This window comes from Pararge aegeria, chromosome 4 (assembly GCF_905163445.1).
Source record: "Pararge aegeria chromosome 4, ilParAegt1.1, whole genome shotgun sequence".
NCBI lineage: Eukaryota > Metazoa > Arthropoda > Insecta > Lepidoptera > Nymphalidae > Pararge > Pararge aegeria.
Window position 1 is genome coordinate 13,249,231 of NC_053183.1, and position 20,563 is coordinate 13,269,793.

The 20,563-nt window shown below is 36.2% G+C and overlaps 1 protein-coding gene across 16 annotated transcripts in view; it reads right to left on the reverse strand.

The window, feature by feature from the left end:
• Nucleotides 1-20,563, reverse strand: part of LOC120637619 (TLD domain-containing protein 2) — a 185,805-nt gene that overhangs the window by 13,955 nt on the left and 151,287 nt on the right. For 12 of the 16 annotated variants that reach the window (XM_039909515.1, XM_039909514.1, XM_039909517.1 and 9 more), the window contains one exon: nt 18,434-18,526. The exons of 3 other annotated variants lie outside the window; for them this stretch is intronic. In XM_039909515.1, the coding sequence (XP_039765449.1) occupies nt 18,434-18,526 (93 nt within the window). Of the gene's footprint in view, nt 1-1,451; nt 1,921-18,433; nt 18,527-20,563 lie in introns of those variants that run through there. One more of the 16 variants, XM_039909521.1, reaches the window with a different exon arrangement.

Consider the following 20,563-nt stretch of genomic DNA (forward strand, 5'->3'; position numbering starts at 1 on the left):
TGTTGTTGCTGTCCGCTGAGGAGTTCTGTCCTCTATCTCCAACCACATTCATCAGATCTACACAAAGTTTGGCCAAAATTAAACACATATTATAACCTCTATAGTAAAAAATAATTATTTAAATCGGTTATAATTTTTTCGGAGTTATGGTGTAAAATCGTCAAACACTGATCCCTCCTCCCAAAGGAACCGAGCTTAATGTCTTTATAAAAAGTATCCTATATTACTTGATACTTCTAACACTTCCAATAATATTTGTACAAAGTTTCATGTGGATCGGTTGAGTAGTTTTTGCTTGAAAGCGTAACAAACAAACTTACATTGACATTTATAATATTAGTAGGGAAGTAGGGATAGGGATTGCTTAATGCAAATTGATGTCTGATTTTTTAATCGATTTTTATTTATTTATCACACCTTTACTGAGTTAAGGTAATTTAATAGCGGCTTACGCAATAATCTGCATTAAAACTGTGAGTTAAACATTCATAAGGCCCTTGTATTGTGAAATAAGGCCTTCAAGGTATGTTGGCCCAAGATTGAATTTGTAATTAACTAGCATTAGCACCCAGCAGATGCTTAAGCCTACGTGAGCGAACCTTATTACCTTATAACCTAACCTTGCACCTTAAAAAAATTCCTTATTATTTCAGTTGTGATGCAAGAATCCCGTTGGAGACGTTCGTTTTCATGGGATAAAAAGTAAAAACTAAATCTATGCAAAAAATAAAGTTGATCGTTTGTGAGTTAGGGCGAAGGACAAACACTTTCGTATTTATAATATTAGTAATGATGTATTCACCGACTGTTGAACAGTTACAGACGTCTGATAAACATTTGACCAGATTTATAGCAAATAGAAGTCAAATATTCCAAACTATTTTGAGTACGATGTAAGTATCGTGTTTTTTATATTAAAATTTTATGCTAATAGCTTGCATATTAATAGATAGTTAAAGCATTATATAGGTACATACAAACAAGTTCTCGACGAATATAAGCCATAAGAATATAATCATAGAAAAGGGTCAGGGTGGTGAAATCTAATCCAGTCTTTGGGATGTTTTTCAAAATTCAGGCTTAAAGTGTGTAAGTAAAGCCTTGTAAACCTTTTTTTCATAAGATAAGGTACCCAGTTATAAGACGGATCACAGTGGAACATTTAAAATCTAAGTCCTATTTATTTTAATGGTATGTAGTTACGTTTACAGTAAAGATCACAACCTTTAGAGATAATCATCAGTAGGTACGTATCAACAGTCATTATTCCTTCTGCAATATTATCGCATGTCGACGGCGTTTTTTTTGTTACAAAATATATTTAGCAATGACGTATCCTAATCATATAGCTAGCTAACTAGTATAAATTTGGTCATCGAACACATTTTGTTTTTTTTATAAGTTTATACTCTATATCCGCTAACGGTACGTGTTTATATATGCAGTCTCACCTTATCGCTGTCGAAAGTTGAAGACCTTTCCGGTGACGTAGGACCGAGCCGTACCATTTCTATCCATTTCATAGTCTGCATTTGTGCAAAACGATTTTTTCCACATCAAATCGCGTGCTATACACTAAACTTTGCGATTAAAAAAAAAACACAAATGAAAACATCAACACACGCACGCTTGCCAGTTTCTGTATTTAGATTGGCATGCCAGTTGCGACGACGTGGATCGGTGTATTGTATGTTAGGACAGCACGTCGACCGTTCGCATATATTAGGAACTGTTAGTATACAGCGTTACATCGGAACTAGGAGCCAAGTCCGGTGAAGTAGACATTAATGACGGAAACTGTACGACACTGCAATTGACTTGATGCTACGCTTCGCGACGTAATTATCGGCTGTTTTCGAGTGTATAAAACGTGCAGTGCGACCAAGAGACGACCACGTTGGCGTCGCGCGGCTGGGGTACTAGTTAAAAGAAAGGACCGCGGTTAATGAAGCCGACCCCGCTACGGTGCTAGATGGCAAAAAATGTACGTTCGGCCCACGTAGTTCAGAGTTATTTACAAATAACTGCTCCAGTGGGAACAAGCAATCAGTATAGTAATCAAAACAAATTTGTTTTATGTATTTTCATAATCCAATTTCAATATATCGTTTAACGTCGTACATCTTTGCTGACGAGTTAGTTGAAACACGATAATTAGTAATGATTTTGTAGGAATAGGAACTTTGAGTTTTTAGCGCTAAACAGACACTTATCACAGGCCGACTTTTTACCTAACTAGAGCTTTCTTTTTGCTTATTTAGCTAACTAACGCATTATTTATTCCTAAATCTAAATTAAAAAATGTGTCTCTTATACTTTTTTAATTATTTACCGGAAAACTTTCGAGCTACGTGTAAATAAAGTATATAGATAAAAAATTACAACTTGACTTAGATAGGCTACGGCCAAGTATAGTAGTATTTATCATTTAACATGTTCATTTATTTTGTATTATATTTTCCATATGACTTCAGCTTTTTATCCGTTTCCGAGTTGAATGACTAAGAAACTAAGGATTCCCGTATTAGAGTACGGGTTTTATTAAAAAATGCCTATATAATTACCTACCACTAAAATATACCGTATACCGCGAGATTTCTCCTCGGTACCTCAAATCATAACATACCTATCTATTGCATTTTTTTTTTATAATCGGCCAGTCTGTTCCAGTGATTGGCGCGTTCAACACACAAACTTTTCAGTTTTATATTATTTGCATGGTTCGAAACGTGAATAAATGTAAGATGCAGATGTTTAGATAAATTCACTGGCGCAGACGCTAGTCAACGTTCGACATTGGAATGTTAATGCATAGAATCAGCTGTTTCTAAACATTAGCATTCCCAATGGCCTACGCGGCGCCTGCCGTTCACGCGAAGGTGACGCCGGGCGTTGGCATATGAGTGCGGGCGTAATCTTCAAGTTTCCCATTCATGAAATGCGTCGAACGTGCTGTAAGCGACAGGTGTGCAAACATATCTATTTATTTATTTAACCGATTATAAAAATAAAAAAAATGGTTTAGCCTATCGGCAACAGACACACAGAGATCACAGACACACATAATCCTACATCATCCCCAATACAGACCTACACAATTAGTTCTTTACGTAGAGTTTAATTTTTATTTTATTTTTTAGCTCCTAAATTGTTATAATATGTAGATTTCATACAACATAGGTTTAAAATAAACAAGCACCCTTTGCAACATCAGTAAGGACCTTCCCTCTGTAAGTTGTAACACAGGTTTTCCTTCCGCAGAGGTTAGGGCATATTGGGCAATATTGTATCCATTATTTTTAGCCTGAATAAATTATTATTATTATTATTAACTGCATCGATTATTGTTGACTTCTTGTATGGGACAGCGTCAGTGTTAAATCAAAAAAGGAATTAAAGTGTGAAACATTTCAGTACCTCCCATAGAGTGATAATGAGAAATTACCTACAAGCATCAAGACGATAATTTCTGAACAATTCGTTACGTACGCGAAGCACTAAGCTCGTAAAGATTTATATCGAGCAATCGGAAGAGATAAAATTAATCCTAGTCCGATCTACTGATGATGCCAAAAGTTAGGAACGCGTACCGACATATGCGTCATTAAAAGATTAACTTTTACTTCCATCCACTTTTTTCAAAGTTGAGGGTTTATAAAATGAATATGTTATTATTACAGACTATTCAAGCATATTAGTACTCAGAATTTTATTAATAATTAATTATATAATTGTTGTCTATAAACGTTTGATATACTTTTATTGCTTAAGAACAAATTTATTTTTGTCACTTTGTTCATTTATAGCGTTTTCTATTTAGTTAAATACTATTAATAGATGTAAAAAAACAAGCTAAATTCGTAAGCAACAAGAATGAATAATGATAAAAAATTTGCATAGTTATTCAGTTAATCTGTTTACAATACAATGTTTTCTTTTTATCTCATGGCAAAAACATTAGAATCTGTTTGCTATACACAGATTATTTATTGAATAAGAATTTTATTCTTGTTCGTAGTTTTCTTGATACTATTATTTATAAGTCATGAAATATTATTAGCTTTACATGGAAGTATAACAGATTTGTTTATTAATCCATACAAATAAATTATTGTTAAATTGTAAAATGTTGTTAGAAAAGAGCAACTGCTGAGGTTCTTGCCGGCTACTTCTCGGTAGAATTTGCCCGTCGAACCGGTGTGGTAGAGTCACTACAAACAGATATACTTAACATTTCAATTGTGCTTATATTAGGAAATAAATGAATTTTAATTTGAAATAGCAGATTTTAAATAACAATAGATCCCATTATCATATCGGCTCTGTTGTTATCATCTGTTTAAAATCAGTGTTTTGCTATCGTTCCAATATGATTATTAACATTAAAATATGTTTTTGCGTATATTCATCATCATTCCAACGTGTGTTTGCGATATTGGAATAAACGCCAACACACGTTGATGCTATTGCTTTCAGTGCTGCTTACAACGGAATTTTATCAGTTCGAAAGGAATAAGGCATATCAAGAATTGCTGTTGCGTACCAAATAATAGGAAATCTGAAAGCGCAATGGCAGACTCGTTAGTAAATAATAACGAAGGAATTATTTTTATAACTTTCTAGATAATCAAATTATCGTCCTTATCTTATTATATTCAAAATTGATCGCGATTTTTTTTTTGTCGAGGTATTAAAATTCTGAGTTTCTATCAATATACAAGTATCAATACACAAATGAACTAATACACGGGACATATAAATCAATATTTTAGTTACGAAACTGTATTGTGTATTTGTTTGTCACCAATGAAAATTAGCAAAGCGGTAGCTTGCATCCTGCAGGGCTAAAATGCGTGCGACGACAAAAATGTTTTCTACCATTTCCTCGTTCTATTTCTATGATATTAGACGAGAAAACGAAAGACATAATTATCTCGTATCGTGTCACGCATGCTATCTCGGTCTCCAGTAGGGCTACTTGAAACCGGGATAGATCACAGTTACTCTACATCGGTCGATGGTCGGTTTATTGCCGAAAGACCTCGACCTGACATGCATATAGCTTTCATCCTGCGGACTGGCATAGGATACTTTTAGCTTGAAAAAAAATAACATCATTCGGCAACACAGACTACAGGGCACGGTTCTTGACACAATATGAGAAGGGTTAAGTCCGCAGTCCATACGCTGGCTGAGTGCAGATTGAAAACATTATGGAGAAAACGCCCTTGTGAATATTATGGACAACTCTCAGGGACGTAGGTTCCCTCACAATGTTTTCCTTCATAGTGTGATATTAAATTGCTTCAATTAAAAATACGTAATACACATAAGTAATTCCGAAAAATTACGAGGTAGAAGTTACGAAGCCGAGGTCTAAACTACTAGGCTATCGCCGCATAAAACAAACGAGATTATAAATAACAGCTAAGATATTATCGTGCAACAAGACCTCCTAACCCCCGCAAAACACTTCGCGAGACGTGAACAATTAGTGGTGATTAACATTTCGCGATTATGGCGTTGATCCCTGTGTCTGTTAATTGAAATGCTCCGTTCAAAACAAATGTTTAAGGCGACATGCAAATTGTTTCAAATAAATAATCCTCGGGTCAAATATGTAAACTGATGACGTAACCGGTCAAGCTAATAATTAAAAATAACGTAGTCGTTGTGTAATCTAAGTTATTTTAGTAAAAAGAATACTAAGCTTTATCCTACCTAATACTTATTGTAAATGCGAAATTGTGTTGAATGAATGAATACTTATTGTAAAAACGATAGTGTGTTCTTCCAGGCAAAGAAAACAAATACAGAAAATAGTTTGGTGGTGCACGTATACATATACCCATAAAATAAATATAGCATTACTTAAATAAATGTATATAATACATATAAAACAATATCTGTAACTAAAGTTGTTTGTTTATTTTCCCTTCCTTTACGCCTTAACCAAGCAATTAATCTACTAGATTTTTGGAAAATTCAAATTCGAAACTTCCTTATTCAAATAGGCCTATCACAGGCACTTATGAAGCGTTCATACATTTAATATGTTTACATTATTGTAAGGGGATGGTGATAACTTCTTTGGCCAACTTAAACCTAAAGCTACGATGGTTCCAAACGCGCCCTGGTCTAAGAAGAGCCCACAGTAAACGAAGCTGGGATTTTTTTTTGGCATCACCATATCACAGTAAATATATATTACGCTATGAAGTTATAGTAATTCACACCCAAGCTTTTTCATCGTTTAAGAAATCCTTAACGTTATAATGGCTTAAGAGTTAGTCAAAAGGGCGGAAAGGACATAAGCTCATCCCATCCATACGGTCATCCATAAACGGTAACAGTTTGTTTTCCTGGGAAGATTGTTTACAAGGGAGTGTATTTTGGAGAATGTGTGTGATTTTGCGTGTATATAACATCATCAGAAGCCTATAACAGTGCTTTACTGGATTAAAGGCTTCTCGGGAGAGTTTGTTCATAAACCCCACGCCGCTGGACAAACGTGTTGGTGATCGCAGTAGATGGTAGCAGAGGAACAGAGGACGCTACTGCCTGTTCTCCGTTATATTACTTTACGTACGACACCCGTTAAAAGTAGAGAGGATGACAACTGTACTATCAGCTATAAGCTGCCGTCACCACACGGCATAAAAACTTTAAACTTCACCGCAAGTTCTGGTTGACGCGGATTAAAGAAAATTAGGCCAATATTTCGAGGTGATAAAACTGTGATTAGATAAACATTTTGTCCTTTTCCCGTGGAGAAAAATGTCTCCTGCCCAATCGCCTCGTCTGCGTAGGGGTCGGTCAGCGCTAACTTTTTAGACTAATTCGATTCCTAGACCTCAAGCGGAACTTACTTGATTGACTGATTGCTTTACAATTTACCCTGCTTTCTGAGTCCAAGGCGATTCGATTCCCACAGCTGGAAAATGTTTGTGTGATGAACATGATTGTTTTCCGTGTCTGGGTTTTTATTTATAAATTATAAGTATTTATGTGTATTATATTCACAAAAACATTCATCAGCTTTCTTAGTACCCATAACACAAGCTACGCTTACTTTGGGGCTAGGCGATGTGTGTATTGTCTTAGTATAAATATTTATTATTTTTACAATTTACATCGAAAACCCATAAATCAATGGCATTGCTGCAACAGGAAAAAAAACTACACTGGTACTTTGTACTTTGTCCAGTTTAAAAAAAAATGTGTTATTCCCAGAATGTGGGAAATAATGCCGTTTTCAATGGTACCTACTCTTTGCAACGACTCTTGATAATAAAGAAACAAGATATCAGCAATTAACCTATGTATTAAAAGGAATATAAAACGCGGCCGGGATGCTTTGTAGAGCGTAATAACTTGATTGGTCCTAGCGTCCAATTACCTATATACCTATCGCTTACATTCAGGATTCTAAACAGTCATATTGTCGAGCCCATTCGTTAGAGTATTATAACGGTATTTTTAGTTAGTGAACGTCCTGAAGATCGCACAAATGGATTTGTAGCTTGACAGGATCTGTTAAACAAAGACTTAAAGCGTGCAAGGGTATGTCTCTGGGGTAGTTACCCTAGACATAATAGAAAAAGCAATACCTGAAGCTGGTTTTTATTCTTATCAAAATTCAAAATTTTCAATTTATTTATTTAAATTAAGAAGGCCTAATCTATCAGCACTTTTAAAACGTCAAGTCAATCTATTTGTAGTGACTCTATCACCGGTTAGGAAGGTGGATGAGAATCTCAGCTCAGCTCTTTTCCAATCCTCTTTTTCAACCTCCCGTAATTTTATTTCAATCCGTGAACCCTAGTTCGAAACAATATATTAGACACTGGATAGACATGTATCTTTTTTCTTTTACTTTATATCCAAGACTTTATGTGACTGTAAAAGTAAACGCGGTTCATTTAGTGGTTGTCACCGCGTAATTTTAATAGTTTTTTTTCTCTCCAAAAGCATCGATTCAAGGAAAGGTTGTAACACAACAGTGTTCGTTATGGGGTATGATAATACACCATTAGCGTTGTACTATATACCGTTTCCAACTAGCCTTGATGGTATGAGAAAGAATTTTGAACGAGCCGTAACAAATCTCTCGAAATCAGTGCACAGTTTAGTGAAAAGTATTATTTTTAGCTGTAGTAGATTGATATGATGACTATCATCGTCATCATCATCATATCGACCCATTACCGGGCACGGGTCTCCTCCCACAATGAGAAAGGGGTTCCACCACGCTGGCCCAGTGCGGATTGGTGGACTAGTATATAGTACTATTTAGAAGTAGTAGTACAATAATATATAGAAGTAGGTTTAGCAATTTCTTAAAATCCTATTATCAGTATTATGCCTATTAGGTTTAGACTTAGCGGTCCTCACGCGGTGAGAGAGCGTCGCACCGCATTGCCTTACAAAATCGCCTGCAATGACTGTAAATAGGTGCCTACATATCGAGTTACTTACATATGTACCTACTGGTACTTCAACTCTGCATCGCTAGTCGTGTGGTTTACATATTCGAATACATAGGTAATATAACGAGGGCTTCGAATTTGGGTTAGGCTAGCAAAATTACTGAAAGTTTGGGTTTATCATCATCATATCAACCCATTACAGATCACGTGTTTCCTCCACCAATGAGAAGGGGTTAAGGCCGCAGTCCACCACGCTGGCCCAGTGCGGATTGGTGGACTTCACACACCTTTGAGAACATTATAGAGAACTCTCAGGTATACATGTTTCTTAGGATGTTTTCCTTCACCGTTGATAGCAACTAATAAAAATACTTAAAACTCACATAACTTAGAAAAGTTAGATGTGAGTGCTGGGATTCGAACTCGCCAACCCCCGAAAGCGAAATCGATCCACTGTGAAATCGCCGCTTCCCGCTTTAAGTTTGGGTTATCTGTCAGTAAATGAATTCCCTATGTCCGGAGTTAGGAAATCGTCATTGTCTACCCTTAAGCCTTCTTCACGTAAGCTGTCGACAGTCGCGCTTAATTATCTAAGGTGTATAAAATCCGTATTGGAGTAGCGTTGTACGTCTAAGCTCTTAATTCTAGACGATGTCTGTGATCAGCATTGCGTCATTAAAAGGGGATTTTGACGACCTCTCTGGCGCAACGGTGTGAATTTAAGTAGGAGGTCCCAGGTTCTATTGACGGCAGGGGCAATTTTAGGAATTTATAATTTCAGATTTTTCTTTGGTCTGGTCTGGTTGCTAGTTACCACCTACTACCGACAAAGATGTGCCGCTAAGCGTTATAGTGTTCCGGTGCGATGTCGCGTGGAAACCGATCAGGTGTCTCACTACGATACTCCCTAACAGGTAGAGGGCTAACCTCTACCATCTTAGACTGCATCATCAGTTACCAGGTGAGATTGCAGTCAAGCAATTTGTAGTAGTTAAAAAATTATTCCACTACAAGTTGGCCCTTGACCTGCAGTCATTCAGAAATGTTCAATTAGAAAGTTACCCCTGCCGGGGATCAAACACGGTACCTTCTACTTATAAGATCACAACTACTGCGCCAGGGGAGCTGTATTCATTATAAGAGTACCTATTTGTTCATAGCCGTGGCTACAAAATTCCGTAAATAGAAAACAAACAGCGGAATGATCCCACAAAGAGATACAAGGTTAGGTTTCTATGTCAAATTGATTTCCACTGGCTGTACTTGTGTTAAGGTCTTCAAAGGGTATATTTTTCTACGATTAATTCGATACTTTTTATTTGCCCTTGTGGATACAATACAGGTTTTTTTTTTCTAATTCATTTGAGTGGTACAGGAAATACTAGCATAAATACTATCCATAAGTTGACTTTTATGTTGTTAAAAAGAAACATTTCTTGCGCAATAAATTGATACAGTTATAAATTGGTATTTTTTTAGCTGCACCTTTATGACTTGACAGTAGAGTACTAATAGGATTTAAAGGTACAACATAGCGTCTCCTTCAATATATGTGATCAAAAGAATACCCAGGCAATATTCATACAGTGTTACGTTTACTAAACCAGAGATAAAAATTAAAAACACTACAGGCACAACCAACAGATAGTCTATTTTCGAAGAATTATATTTATATAATTCTTCGAAAATAGACTATCTGACTATTAGATTTTAATATATATTACAAATTCCCTTTATTCATTAACTTTTTACCATTCCCCTAATAACATCCAGAGAATCCAGAGTTTGTTTGAACTGTTTCAGGAACTGAGCTGAGCCGTTTATAGAGGAAGGATAATGCCACGCTTCGACCCATAAATATGGGTGAAACCGCCGGTCACAGCTTGCTAATAAAAGCCTTGTTTGGACACATTAAGGCGGTCGAACAAAAGTCAAGCAACAAGTCACATGTTTAACATCTTGTAGTAGCACGGTTGTATTACGGAAACGATGTATAAGTAAACCTTATATGCGAAGATCTATTACACGGGAACAATAATACCTAGGTATTTGCTACACTACCTATCCATCTTTGCGCTCTGTCCTCATTAAATGCCATGTATTTTATAGATAGGTTTATGTTGATATATTACAAAGTATGTGTTAATAAATTTATATGTTTGTTTTATCGCATCAACCAGTATACGTCCAATGCAGGTATTTTTTAGGGAGTTCCAATTTCTACGGTTTTGTCCAGCCCTGCAACGCGCCTGACGTCGTCCATGTCTGTCCACCGTTTGAGGGTCGACCAACGGTGCGGGGGGGATTCTTGTCCTTGTCCCCAACGTTTATTGGTTCAGCGAGCTATGTGCTTAACCCATTCCCAATTTAGCTTCGCGACTCGTTAATCTATTTCGGTAACTGTAGTCCTTCTACGGGTCTTCTCTTTTCTGATTAGATCACGTAGAGAAACTCAAAGCATAGTTCTCTTCATCGGCCAATCAATAACTCTGAGCTCTCATAATATCACGCCAAAGTTAGCGATAATTTTAATGATACTATAGCACTCTTACTTACTTACTTTTATAGTACTCTTAAATAAATTAGTCAGTTGAGAGTTATATGGGAAAAAACTAAACGCGTGCACTGCTAAAATGCTGCGGCTCGCAGTAAAACATTCATTCTAATAAACGTAGCATCATAAATAGCCTATATAACCGTCCACTGATGAGTCTAGTATAAACACCACGCTGTCCAGGTTGGTTATATACCCTTATTCGCAAGTCAGTCTTTTTTTAGTAACTCTACCATCGGTTCGGAAGGGAGATTCCACCGAGAAGAGCCGGCAAGAAACTCAGCAGATTGCTCTTTTTCAACATCATTTTACAGTTCACAATGAAACAATATATTTAATCACTGCAGATTTATGTCATTTTGATACGAAAATCAATACTTTACTCAAATCTAATTCATTGAGTTTAGTTCATTTTTTGATGTTGTTTATTTAAGTGGTCTATGGTCTTTATAATTTTAATTTTAAACCCAATACTTTTTGAAATGACAATAACTTTTTATTCTATTTATCGGTCAAAAAGGTTAAATATTATTTTTATGAATTGACTGGTTACGTATATTTATTACTTTCCTTACTTATCATTTCTGATAATGGAATATATTTTATTACAATCAAATCGATCGGATTGAATACAATAGAATCGGTCACCAAAAAGATCCTACAGATAAAGTTCCGACTTGAACGTTGCCAATATATCCAATCCTTTATGTAGGCAAGCTTAACATAATATATTCAACAAAGGCGGATCCAGGGGGGCTTGTTGAACCCTTCACTCTTGCGGAGTTTTGCGTCATACCCCTCGACATACCTCTAGCTGTTACGGCAAATCATTCACCACGGTTTTGGAATATAAATAGGCTGCCTCATTCCGTGAGTGATAATTCTTTCCTGGATGTCTTCAAGAGAAGATGGCATTATGTACGTGTATATGTACAAGTTATTTAGGTTAACTTTTGCAAGTGTAAAATAAAGAATAAAAAATTTTAAGTACAGTACTTAGGTACATTAATAAAATACCTACTTTTTACTTCTATCTATTGGCATCAAAATTAAATTATAAGTTCTCGACTTGACCACGACTATGTGACCCCCTCCTGGCGCCAAAGCTGGATCCGCCCTTGATATTCAATATAGTAACACGGAACTCTTATACATTGATCAATGTGCGTTAAATCCTTTTTGTTTAATTAGTTTGCAATTTTGATACAAAACGATTAATTATTTATTTCATGTAGTGACCTAATATTAACCTATAAGGACTCAAATCGTTTGAATCTCGAACTAAGTCCATAGATATTGACATAACTTAATTTAAAGCTGACGTCGAGTGAAAGTTTTTTGATTTTGCTCTAGAGTGTCTGTTATTAATTTGACAATGATTAAAGTTATGGTCGACTCTGTAAGTATTACCAAAATACCATTCTTATTGACTCCAGTTGACAGAAGTTAATAGCAAGAATACTTATTGTAGCGCTGATCTAGGCGTTCAGATCACGTAAGAGGTCGCCCGGCAGTCTGTTTGTTGATACAATAAATATAGTATACTTTTGATGTAAACAACATTTCGTGGTCAATGAACTCGGCAATTTTTATGAGATTTGTTCAATTCACTTTGTTAATCCCTATCCCTACTAATATTATAAATGTCAATGTAGGTTTGTTTGTTACGTTTTCACGAAAAAGCTACTTAAATTATCCTCATGAAACTTCTCGCTCGGAGAACGCCCATCTATCCATCATATCTACTGCCCATTCTCAGTTATATTCCCTTCGTCGCTTCTTACGACACCCGTGGGCAGAAGAGGGATCTTGACAACTGTATTCTTATCTGCCATCACCACACGCAACGTTTTGTTGTGCAGTTACTTCACGTTCAGGAATATTCCTAATTTGAAGTGAAGTGTAAAACAGCCTTATAATAAAATGAATGCTAACGAAGAAATAATAAAAGGCGATTATAAATAACTAGCTGTTGCCCGCGACTTCGTCTGCGTTTGAATTTGTCTTTTGATGTGGCATTAAATTTAGTTGTAGATCTAAAAAAAATTAAAGTATCCAGTATCGCTAAATGAAGGGTTGCTGCTGTCCGCTGAGGAGTTCTGTCCTCTATCGCCAACCAGTTTGCGCAAAATGAAACACTTTATAACCTATATAGTACAAAAATAATTATTTAAATCGGTTATAATTTGTCGGAGTTATGGTGTAAAATCGTCAAACACTCATCCCCTCTCCCAAAGGAACCGAGCTTAATGTCCGGATAAAAAGTATCCTATATTACTTCTAACAGTTCCTAGAATATGTGTACAAAGTTTCAGATCGGTTAAGTAGTTTAAGCGTAACAAACAAACTTACATTGATATTTATAATATTAGTAGGGATAGGGAAGTAGGGATTACAGGGGGTTTTGTAAACATATCACAATATGAACACTGCAATTTTTAAGTGAATGGGGTATTGGGCACCTTCAAAGAGTTTCAACATAATTAGCAGTCCTGTCAACAAGCACGTGTGGACAATAAAGCAGAGGATGACGGCTCGTTTGATGCACGTTGATATACTAATGACGCACAGGATGTGAATGACACTAATAAATTGACCCCATAATAAGCTTTCATTATTGTCTCATTAGCGTCACATTTGTTATGACACTATTTTACATTGAATCCTAAAAAAGGGTATGGATTTAAGTATTTATTTATCGAAACTCATAATTTAAAATCCTGATTGTTAATTTTGTAAAACAAAAATACGAATATATATGTTTTTATTATTACATTAAATCCCTACGACAAAGGAGGTTTAAACTTTTTTTGCGACCGTACATCTCAACTTCTGAACTAATATTATAAAGAGGAAAGATTTTTCTGTTTGTTTGTACCCAATAGGCTCCGAAAGTAAATACTGGACCGAGGGGCATAACAGTTATATAACAGAGGAAACGACGCAGCCTTCGAATTAGCGCGGCTGCCAACATCACTAAGGGTAGCTGGACCGGAACCTATTATACCCATACCCTATAGTGAATACAAAATATGGCTCCATAAACAGACGCAATCAGCACACTCGGAGCTATGGTCCAAAACAAAAGATTGCAAACACACGAGGGAGGCCTTACCTAACCTCAAACCACGATTAACAACACTGCAACTAAATCGGTTTACACTAAGGACAGTTGTAGGTATAATAACAGGGCACTGCCCACTAAACAAACACCTTTCCATTTTATGTATAACTGACAGTCCTCTCTGCAGAGCATGCATGGAGACGGAAGAAACACCGATACACGTAATGCTCCAATGCAATGGAGTAACAGAACAACGCGCAGCACACCTTGGCTCCTCAGCAACACTCCAGGAAGCAATCGGCGACCTGGGCGGCCTGCTAAGCTTCTGGAGTGAGTTTGGCTGGCTAGAGTGATCCAGCGAGGAGCCGCATCAGTGGTTATACATACAACGGACGGTTCCAGACCAACCAAGTGCGGAAAAGGCCCAGAAACAGAAGAAGAAGAAGAATAACAGTTATATATTACTCCCACAAGTTTCCCATATTGGTTTCCAAAACGCTACACTCTAAATCGTTAAACGGCACGTCACGGTGGTAACTAGCCACGACCGAAATCTCCCACCTAACCAGGCCAGGAAAAAATCAGAAATTATAATTTTCCCGGAGCAACCCGGGAACTCCACTGAACCAGAGAGACGACAAAATGCTATAACCGCATTAAGTTTAAGGGTTTAAGCATTAATCTCTCTGTAAGTGTACGAATGTAGTTATCGCCATCATCTCACTGCTATGTACACGTGTTTTATTAATTAAGTTTAGGCATAAATTACCTAAGACTAGAATTAAGTTTGGCAGTAAAACTACACAAATTGAAGGATTAAAACTATACAATAGTCTACCTAAAGAGATTTTTTTATGAGAAATCGTATGAATCATCCAAAAAGCATTGTTTAAATTTGTTATAAACGCGCAACCTTTTTCTTTACTACCAAAAGCTGTTATTAGTTTAAACTGCTAGTTTTGTATCACACTAACTAGATATACCACTTCATTATGTAATCTGTTTCTTTTGAGAATAAATGTTTTAAAACTCAAAAGTGCCAACTTTGTGCCTATTTGAATAAAGAAATATTTAACTTTGACTTTATAAGAAGAAATCAATAAAAGAAATCCTTTTTTTATAATGTAGTCAATTTAAAATATGTATTGCATCTCTCCTGGTATCCGTGCATGACGTGGTTAGAGATTAAACCCAACGCCATAAGAGAAGTGTAGCATAATGTTGTACAATAGAGGTGGCCTGGCACCTAACAGATTATTACATGACGGCCTGAATTACATGATGCCCATTGTTCGCCTGTTTTGCAGTTTCCACAATGTAGGTAATCAGTGTGTTATTCAATTCAAACTAAGTATACGTGAACTACAATTATAGTATATATAAATAAATATACTACGACAATACACACATCGCCATCTAGCCCCAAAGTAAGCGCAGCTCGTGTTATGGGTTGAGTGCCCAGATAGCTGATGAATATTTTTATGAATGTAATACCCTTAATTACTTATAATATACAGATAAACTCAGACACTGAAAAACATTCATGTTCATCACATAAAACAGTTTTCCAGTTGTTGGAATCGAACCCACGGCTTGGACGCTGAAAGCAGGGTAGCTTAGTGGTTTAGACTTTTACCTCCCTTTCGGGAGATCAAGTTCGATTCACAACGCACCTGTAACTTTTCTGATTAATGTGTTTTAAGCAATCAAATATTACTTGTCGAAGAAAAACATAGTGAAGAAACCTGTATGCCTGTTGAAAATTAAAGTTTTCAATGGCGCATGAAGTCTATCAATCCGTACTTGGCCAGCGTGGTGGACTATCTTAAGACATTCTCATCCCGAGAGGCGACCCCAGCGCTGAGGTGTGTGAATTACTTCTGTATAATTTCCATGGGGTCTAAAACTCAATTACAGAACTGTCGCGTGGCCTAGAGCCATAAAACCTGCCCAGACGTATTTCGTTAATGCGATGTTATATACATAAAATTAAACATTGTCTAATTTTAGGTACCTACGATTGTATTAGCAAATAAATATTTAGACTTTTCAAAAATTTTAGTATTATGTTCTCAATTAACAAAGTTCATCACAAAAAGTTGTGTTGCATTTGATAATGGTACACATAAATTAAGATCTAAATGTTTACAAATATTCAAGAACAATTATAACGGTCACATAAATAAAAAAAATGGAATGCTTTTAGAGAAGTAGGTGCAAGAGTTAAGGCCGTCCGTACCCATAAAAATATGGTCACGGAAACCTGCGTGTTACATTAATGAACATATAAATATATGTCTCGTTAGTGTTACGCCACTATCATAATTTATTATATCATCTAACATTTATTTATAAGACCGTTTATGAGTAACAGGAAACACTGATAAAAAACCTGTTGTTTTTTTCTTAAAAATAGTATTGTCATTCCGTTTTCTAAGAGTGGTGCAACAAACATGAATCACTACATGTGCATACGTTCCCACTACGAAACATTGGGCATGGAATACTTAACGTGACTTGGCATACTTAACGTGAATTGGCATTTTCTGAATCCATCAAGTTATAGGTCGTGTCACGTAAAAAAAACTCTGATGATCGACCTGCGCAAAATGCCTAGAGTGATATTTTTTGACTGACATTTGTTACTATTGCACGCGAAAAAGTGCGTTTACAAATGAAGGAACTGCCGCAGCCTCCCCCGCCAAACCAGACCAGAGAACATAGCGAAATTATAAATTTCCAAACAACCCTTGCCGGAGATCGAACCCGGGACCTCCCGTTGTGAAACCACCCACCACAACTAAAGTAAAAAAAATGTGCGACAAAACTTACGATTATTTATATAAGATACTAATAAAACCAAGTGTAAAATTGTACAAATTGCACGCGCAGTATGATCGCCAGACGCCAGAGCTCTTTTTACGTGACGCACTGTACATTTAAGTAGAATATGCTTCGTATCGAAAACACAACATAATTAATAGTTCATTGCATAGGAACCAATCACGTATGGCTTTATGGTCGTAATAAAAACAATGTAAACAACGGCCCGGCAATATGATACGTGTGTTTGTGCACATATACAAATTGATATAAACTATAGATTACTAAAAATAGATTCTTTATATAACTGCCTCTTATTATGCTCTTAATGAGTTTTTGTATGGCAGCATAACCACGTCTATAATCACGTTTTAAAAGTTTTTCTCAATCTGTTTATCAAGGCATATCCTCGGGCTGAGCCATTTTTGTTAGGTGCCATTTCTTATAGTTATATCTAACGGACCAAGAAGATTTCCGAATTGATGGTAAATGGAAAAATATTGTATATAAACAGACCTTAGGCGTAAGTGTTGCCTAAGCCTTCCCGGTACCTACGCCCTGCAAACCGGAATGGAACACAGTATTCCAACAATGCCGCTTGGCGGTAGTACTTATCCGTAAGAGCTCTGCCACACTACTACTCACTGCAAAGACTTTTTTAGTGTGCTTAACTTATATCGCTGATACTGTAAGTCCTAGCTGCGCTAGCTGCTTTTTTTCAACTCTCACAAGGAATCAGAAAGTATACACGGCCGAATTCGCGGACGACCGCTAGTCTGAAGTAAACCTTCCGAGCGTTTGGAATAAACGAAAAAACACTAGCAGTTTTTACGTGTAGCAAGTCACATTAGTATTCATAAACGATCCGAGCAATACATGCATCAGTGCTTACTTCTAGAACATTTTTTGTATTTTGTATCTTAATATGTAGGTAGGTACAGCAAAAAACACATTCCTGGGCATATGGCTTAATGTTGTATAAGGGCTTTTTATACAGACATGCCTATAAAAAAGTGAAAACGGCGACAGTCTCACGCGTTTAGCTAGTGTTATTAGCATTCCATTTAAGCATTTTGTTCACTTTCATGAATGATTTTATTGTTAGATTAAGAGTTCATAGGGGACTAATTTTATAACATGTAAGTAGGCAACACGTGGAGAAATATAAAATAAAGTAAGTGACTCTAATAACAAATTTAATTACCTGAAAATTAAGCATTACTTGTTCTATTATCTGGCAACCTTCTTATTTGGTGCAGTCGGTAGGACAAAGTAAATCTGGGCTTTTTTTTATAATTTAACGTATTCAATAAAGTTACATAAAAGTGTTGTCTACTCCGATGATATGAAATTAGTCCTGTGAGAACATACATTTCTATAATAGTATCATCCACTGAAGTTTACAAAATGCTTATGTAGTGCTAGTACTATTAAAAACACGTAGGGCTGGCACTCTGCAGTTTATATAGCCCACTATAAAAGGGATCTAAATATGCCAGTGTTGTTCTCTAATGCTAAACAGACAAGACATTTGGATAGGGTATTTAGAGGTCAAGTCAGTACCTCTGGCTGCGGTTCCTCGCCGAGGGAGTCGCCCAGGGCTTCAGCCTGGCTCTTCATTATAGAATATACTTTCACGTACGGCGCCTTCAGCAGCTACGCGTAATCTTATAGTTAGTATTAGTATATTTCTGTGTTTATATGACATTGTCCATACTACATTGAATACGTGTGTGACGTTAGAGCTTTAACGTACTATTCGGAATTGTAATTCAAAATAGTATACTGACTAAAATCATCCAACACGAAAAACTATGTACTTGTACCCTAAGTATATTTAACACGCAATCGTAATGAGTTCTTGAGTCAGGAAACGTTTTAATGTCAGACAAGAATGGATCGTTCGTAGTGAGTCCTCTCGACGGAACGTTAGTAAATTTAAACTTAGTAAGTAATACAGAATTTTCAACTCTTATTTTCAACTCTAAAGCGCGAATCATTATATCCATTTTACTTTAACGTTATATTATTTCGTTGTTCAGAAACGACCAACTACTGCGAGCTTGCAAAACGTACAAAGGGTACCGTACCAAGTTAAACGTGCATTAAGTATTTAATACTTTTTGGAATAGTACAAGAAGGCCCTTAAACGTCAATTTAATATTAACTGTTGTTTATTGGAAAATGTATCTTGTAGGTGAAAAGTCATGTAGCCATCCCTAAACCATTCTTTTCACAATTACGCTAAATAACTCTCACGGTTAATAGTCTCTCAAGTAATCATCAGCTAGTTGAAAAACCTTATGGCCTATCACTAAGGGAGTTCATAGTAATGTTTTTGTATACAGATATTTTTCTTTGTGATTTTTACCGCAACTTTATCTTCGAATGAATTTACGATTACAATAAGATAAAAAAAAAATGGACGCTTTTACGTATCACATTATACTTATTAACTTGGATAAAATCTTATCAATTATTTTATTAAGTTATTGCCGATTGTCAGCAGATAATTGACGTACAAAAGGCGTGCGAAAAACTGATATTAACAATCGCTATCTTTCATATCTTTGGCATGTGCTTTGTGCCTACATTTATAAATTTTAATATTATATAAGTTCAACTGTATTTAGGAATATCAGATTTCCCTAAAATAGCACGATAGTTGACTATTGTTTTGTGAAAAGGATATTTGGTTGCTTTTCGACAGAGCGTGACGAGCGTATGAGATTATTGAAAGATGACGTGTAAAATTATCACTCCATCGTTTATTTTGCTGATTGGTCAATTCTCGCAAGTCTCCGTTCTTCTCCGCTTCAGTGAAGACGCAGCCGTCGGATGTGTTTCGTACTAAGTTTGACACGTTCATGCATCACTATATAATGGACGTATAGAGTATAGTGTTTTGTTAATATTTTTTGCGGGTTAGTTAGGAATCAAAGAGTTTTTTGTATCAAAACAGGGAACCCACACTGAGGCCATGGCAGAAGCGGTCTACTTATGCGTACACGGTCACTAGCACCGAAGTAGTGCGGTCTGCTTGTGCGGGCAGGCCAGATGCTGATGTAGTTTTTATTCTTACTATTGTCATGATTACTCTGTCTGCACCCTAATGCCGTCGCTAAGACGAGTGTTAATTTAATAAGGGTGACGGATTGCTTCAGAATAACATTCTGACGTGAATGTGTGTCAGATAAATTATCATTTTAAAATAAAACTGCATTAAGCGATGGTAGTAAGCCCCCTGGTGTAAATTCTAATAAAGCAAGGTCATTTTTCTGTTAGCTTTGTATAAAGGTGAAAATAGAGAAGTTATAAAAATATTTTAAGACACACGGGGCAAGGCTGGGGTAGTACGCCTTTAATTTCTTCTGCCATATCTGACCAAAAATGCGACTCTCAGTGTGGGAAGCGGTCAAGCTTTCCCGAGGTAGGTATATGTGCAAGGTGCAAAAGTTTCGAACACTTTATCAAAATATACAAGTTCTGCTATTACGTACGTCATATCCACGTCTAGTCAATATCGTAGATAAGTTAAGATTCAAACTATGATAGAGATAAAGAGTTATTATTGTTTCAATAAAAACCTACCCTTTTTAAAACATCTAGACTCTTATTAATCTACTTAAATTAACTTCCATTGTTTAAGTATCGGAGTCACAGGCTTTCTATAAATGTATTTAAGATAATGCC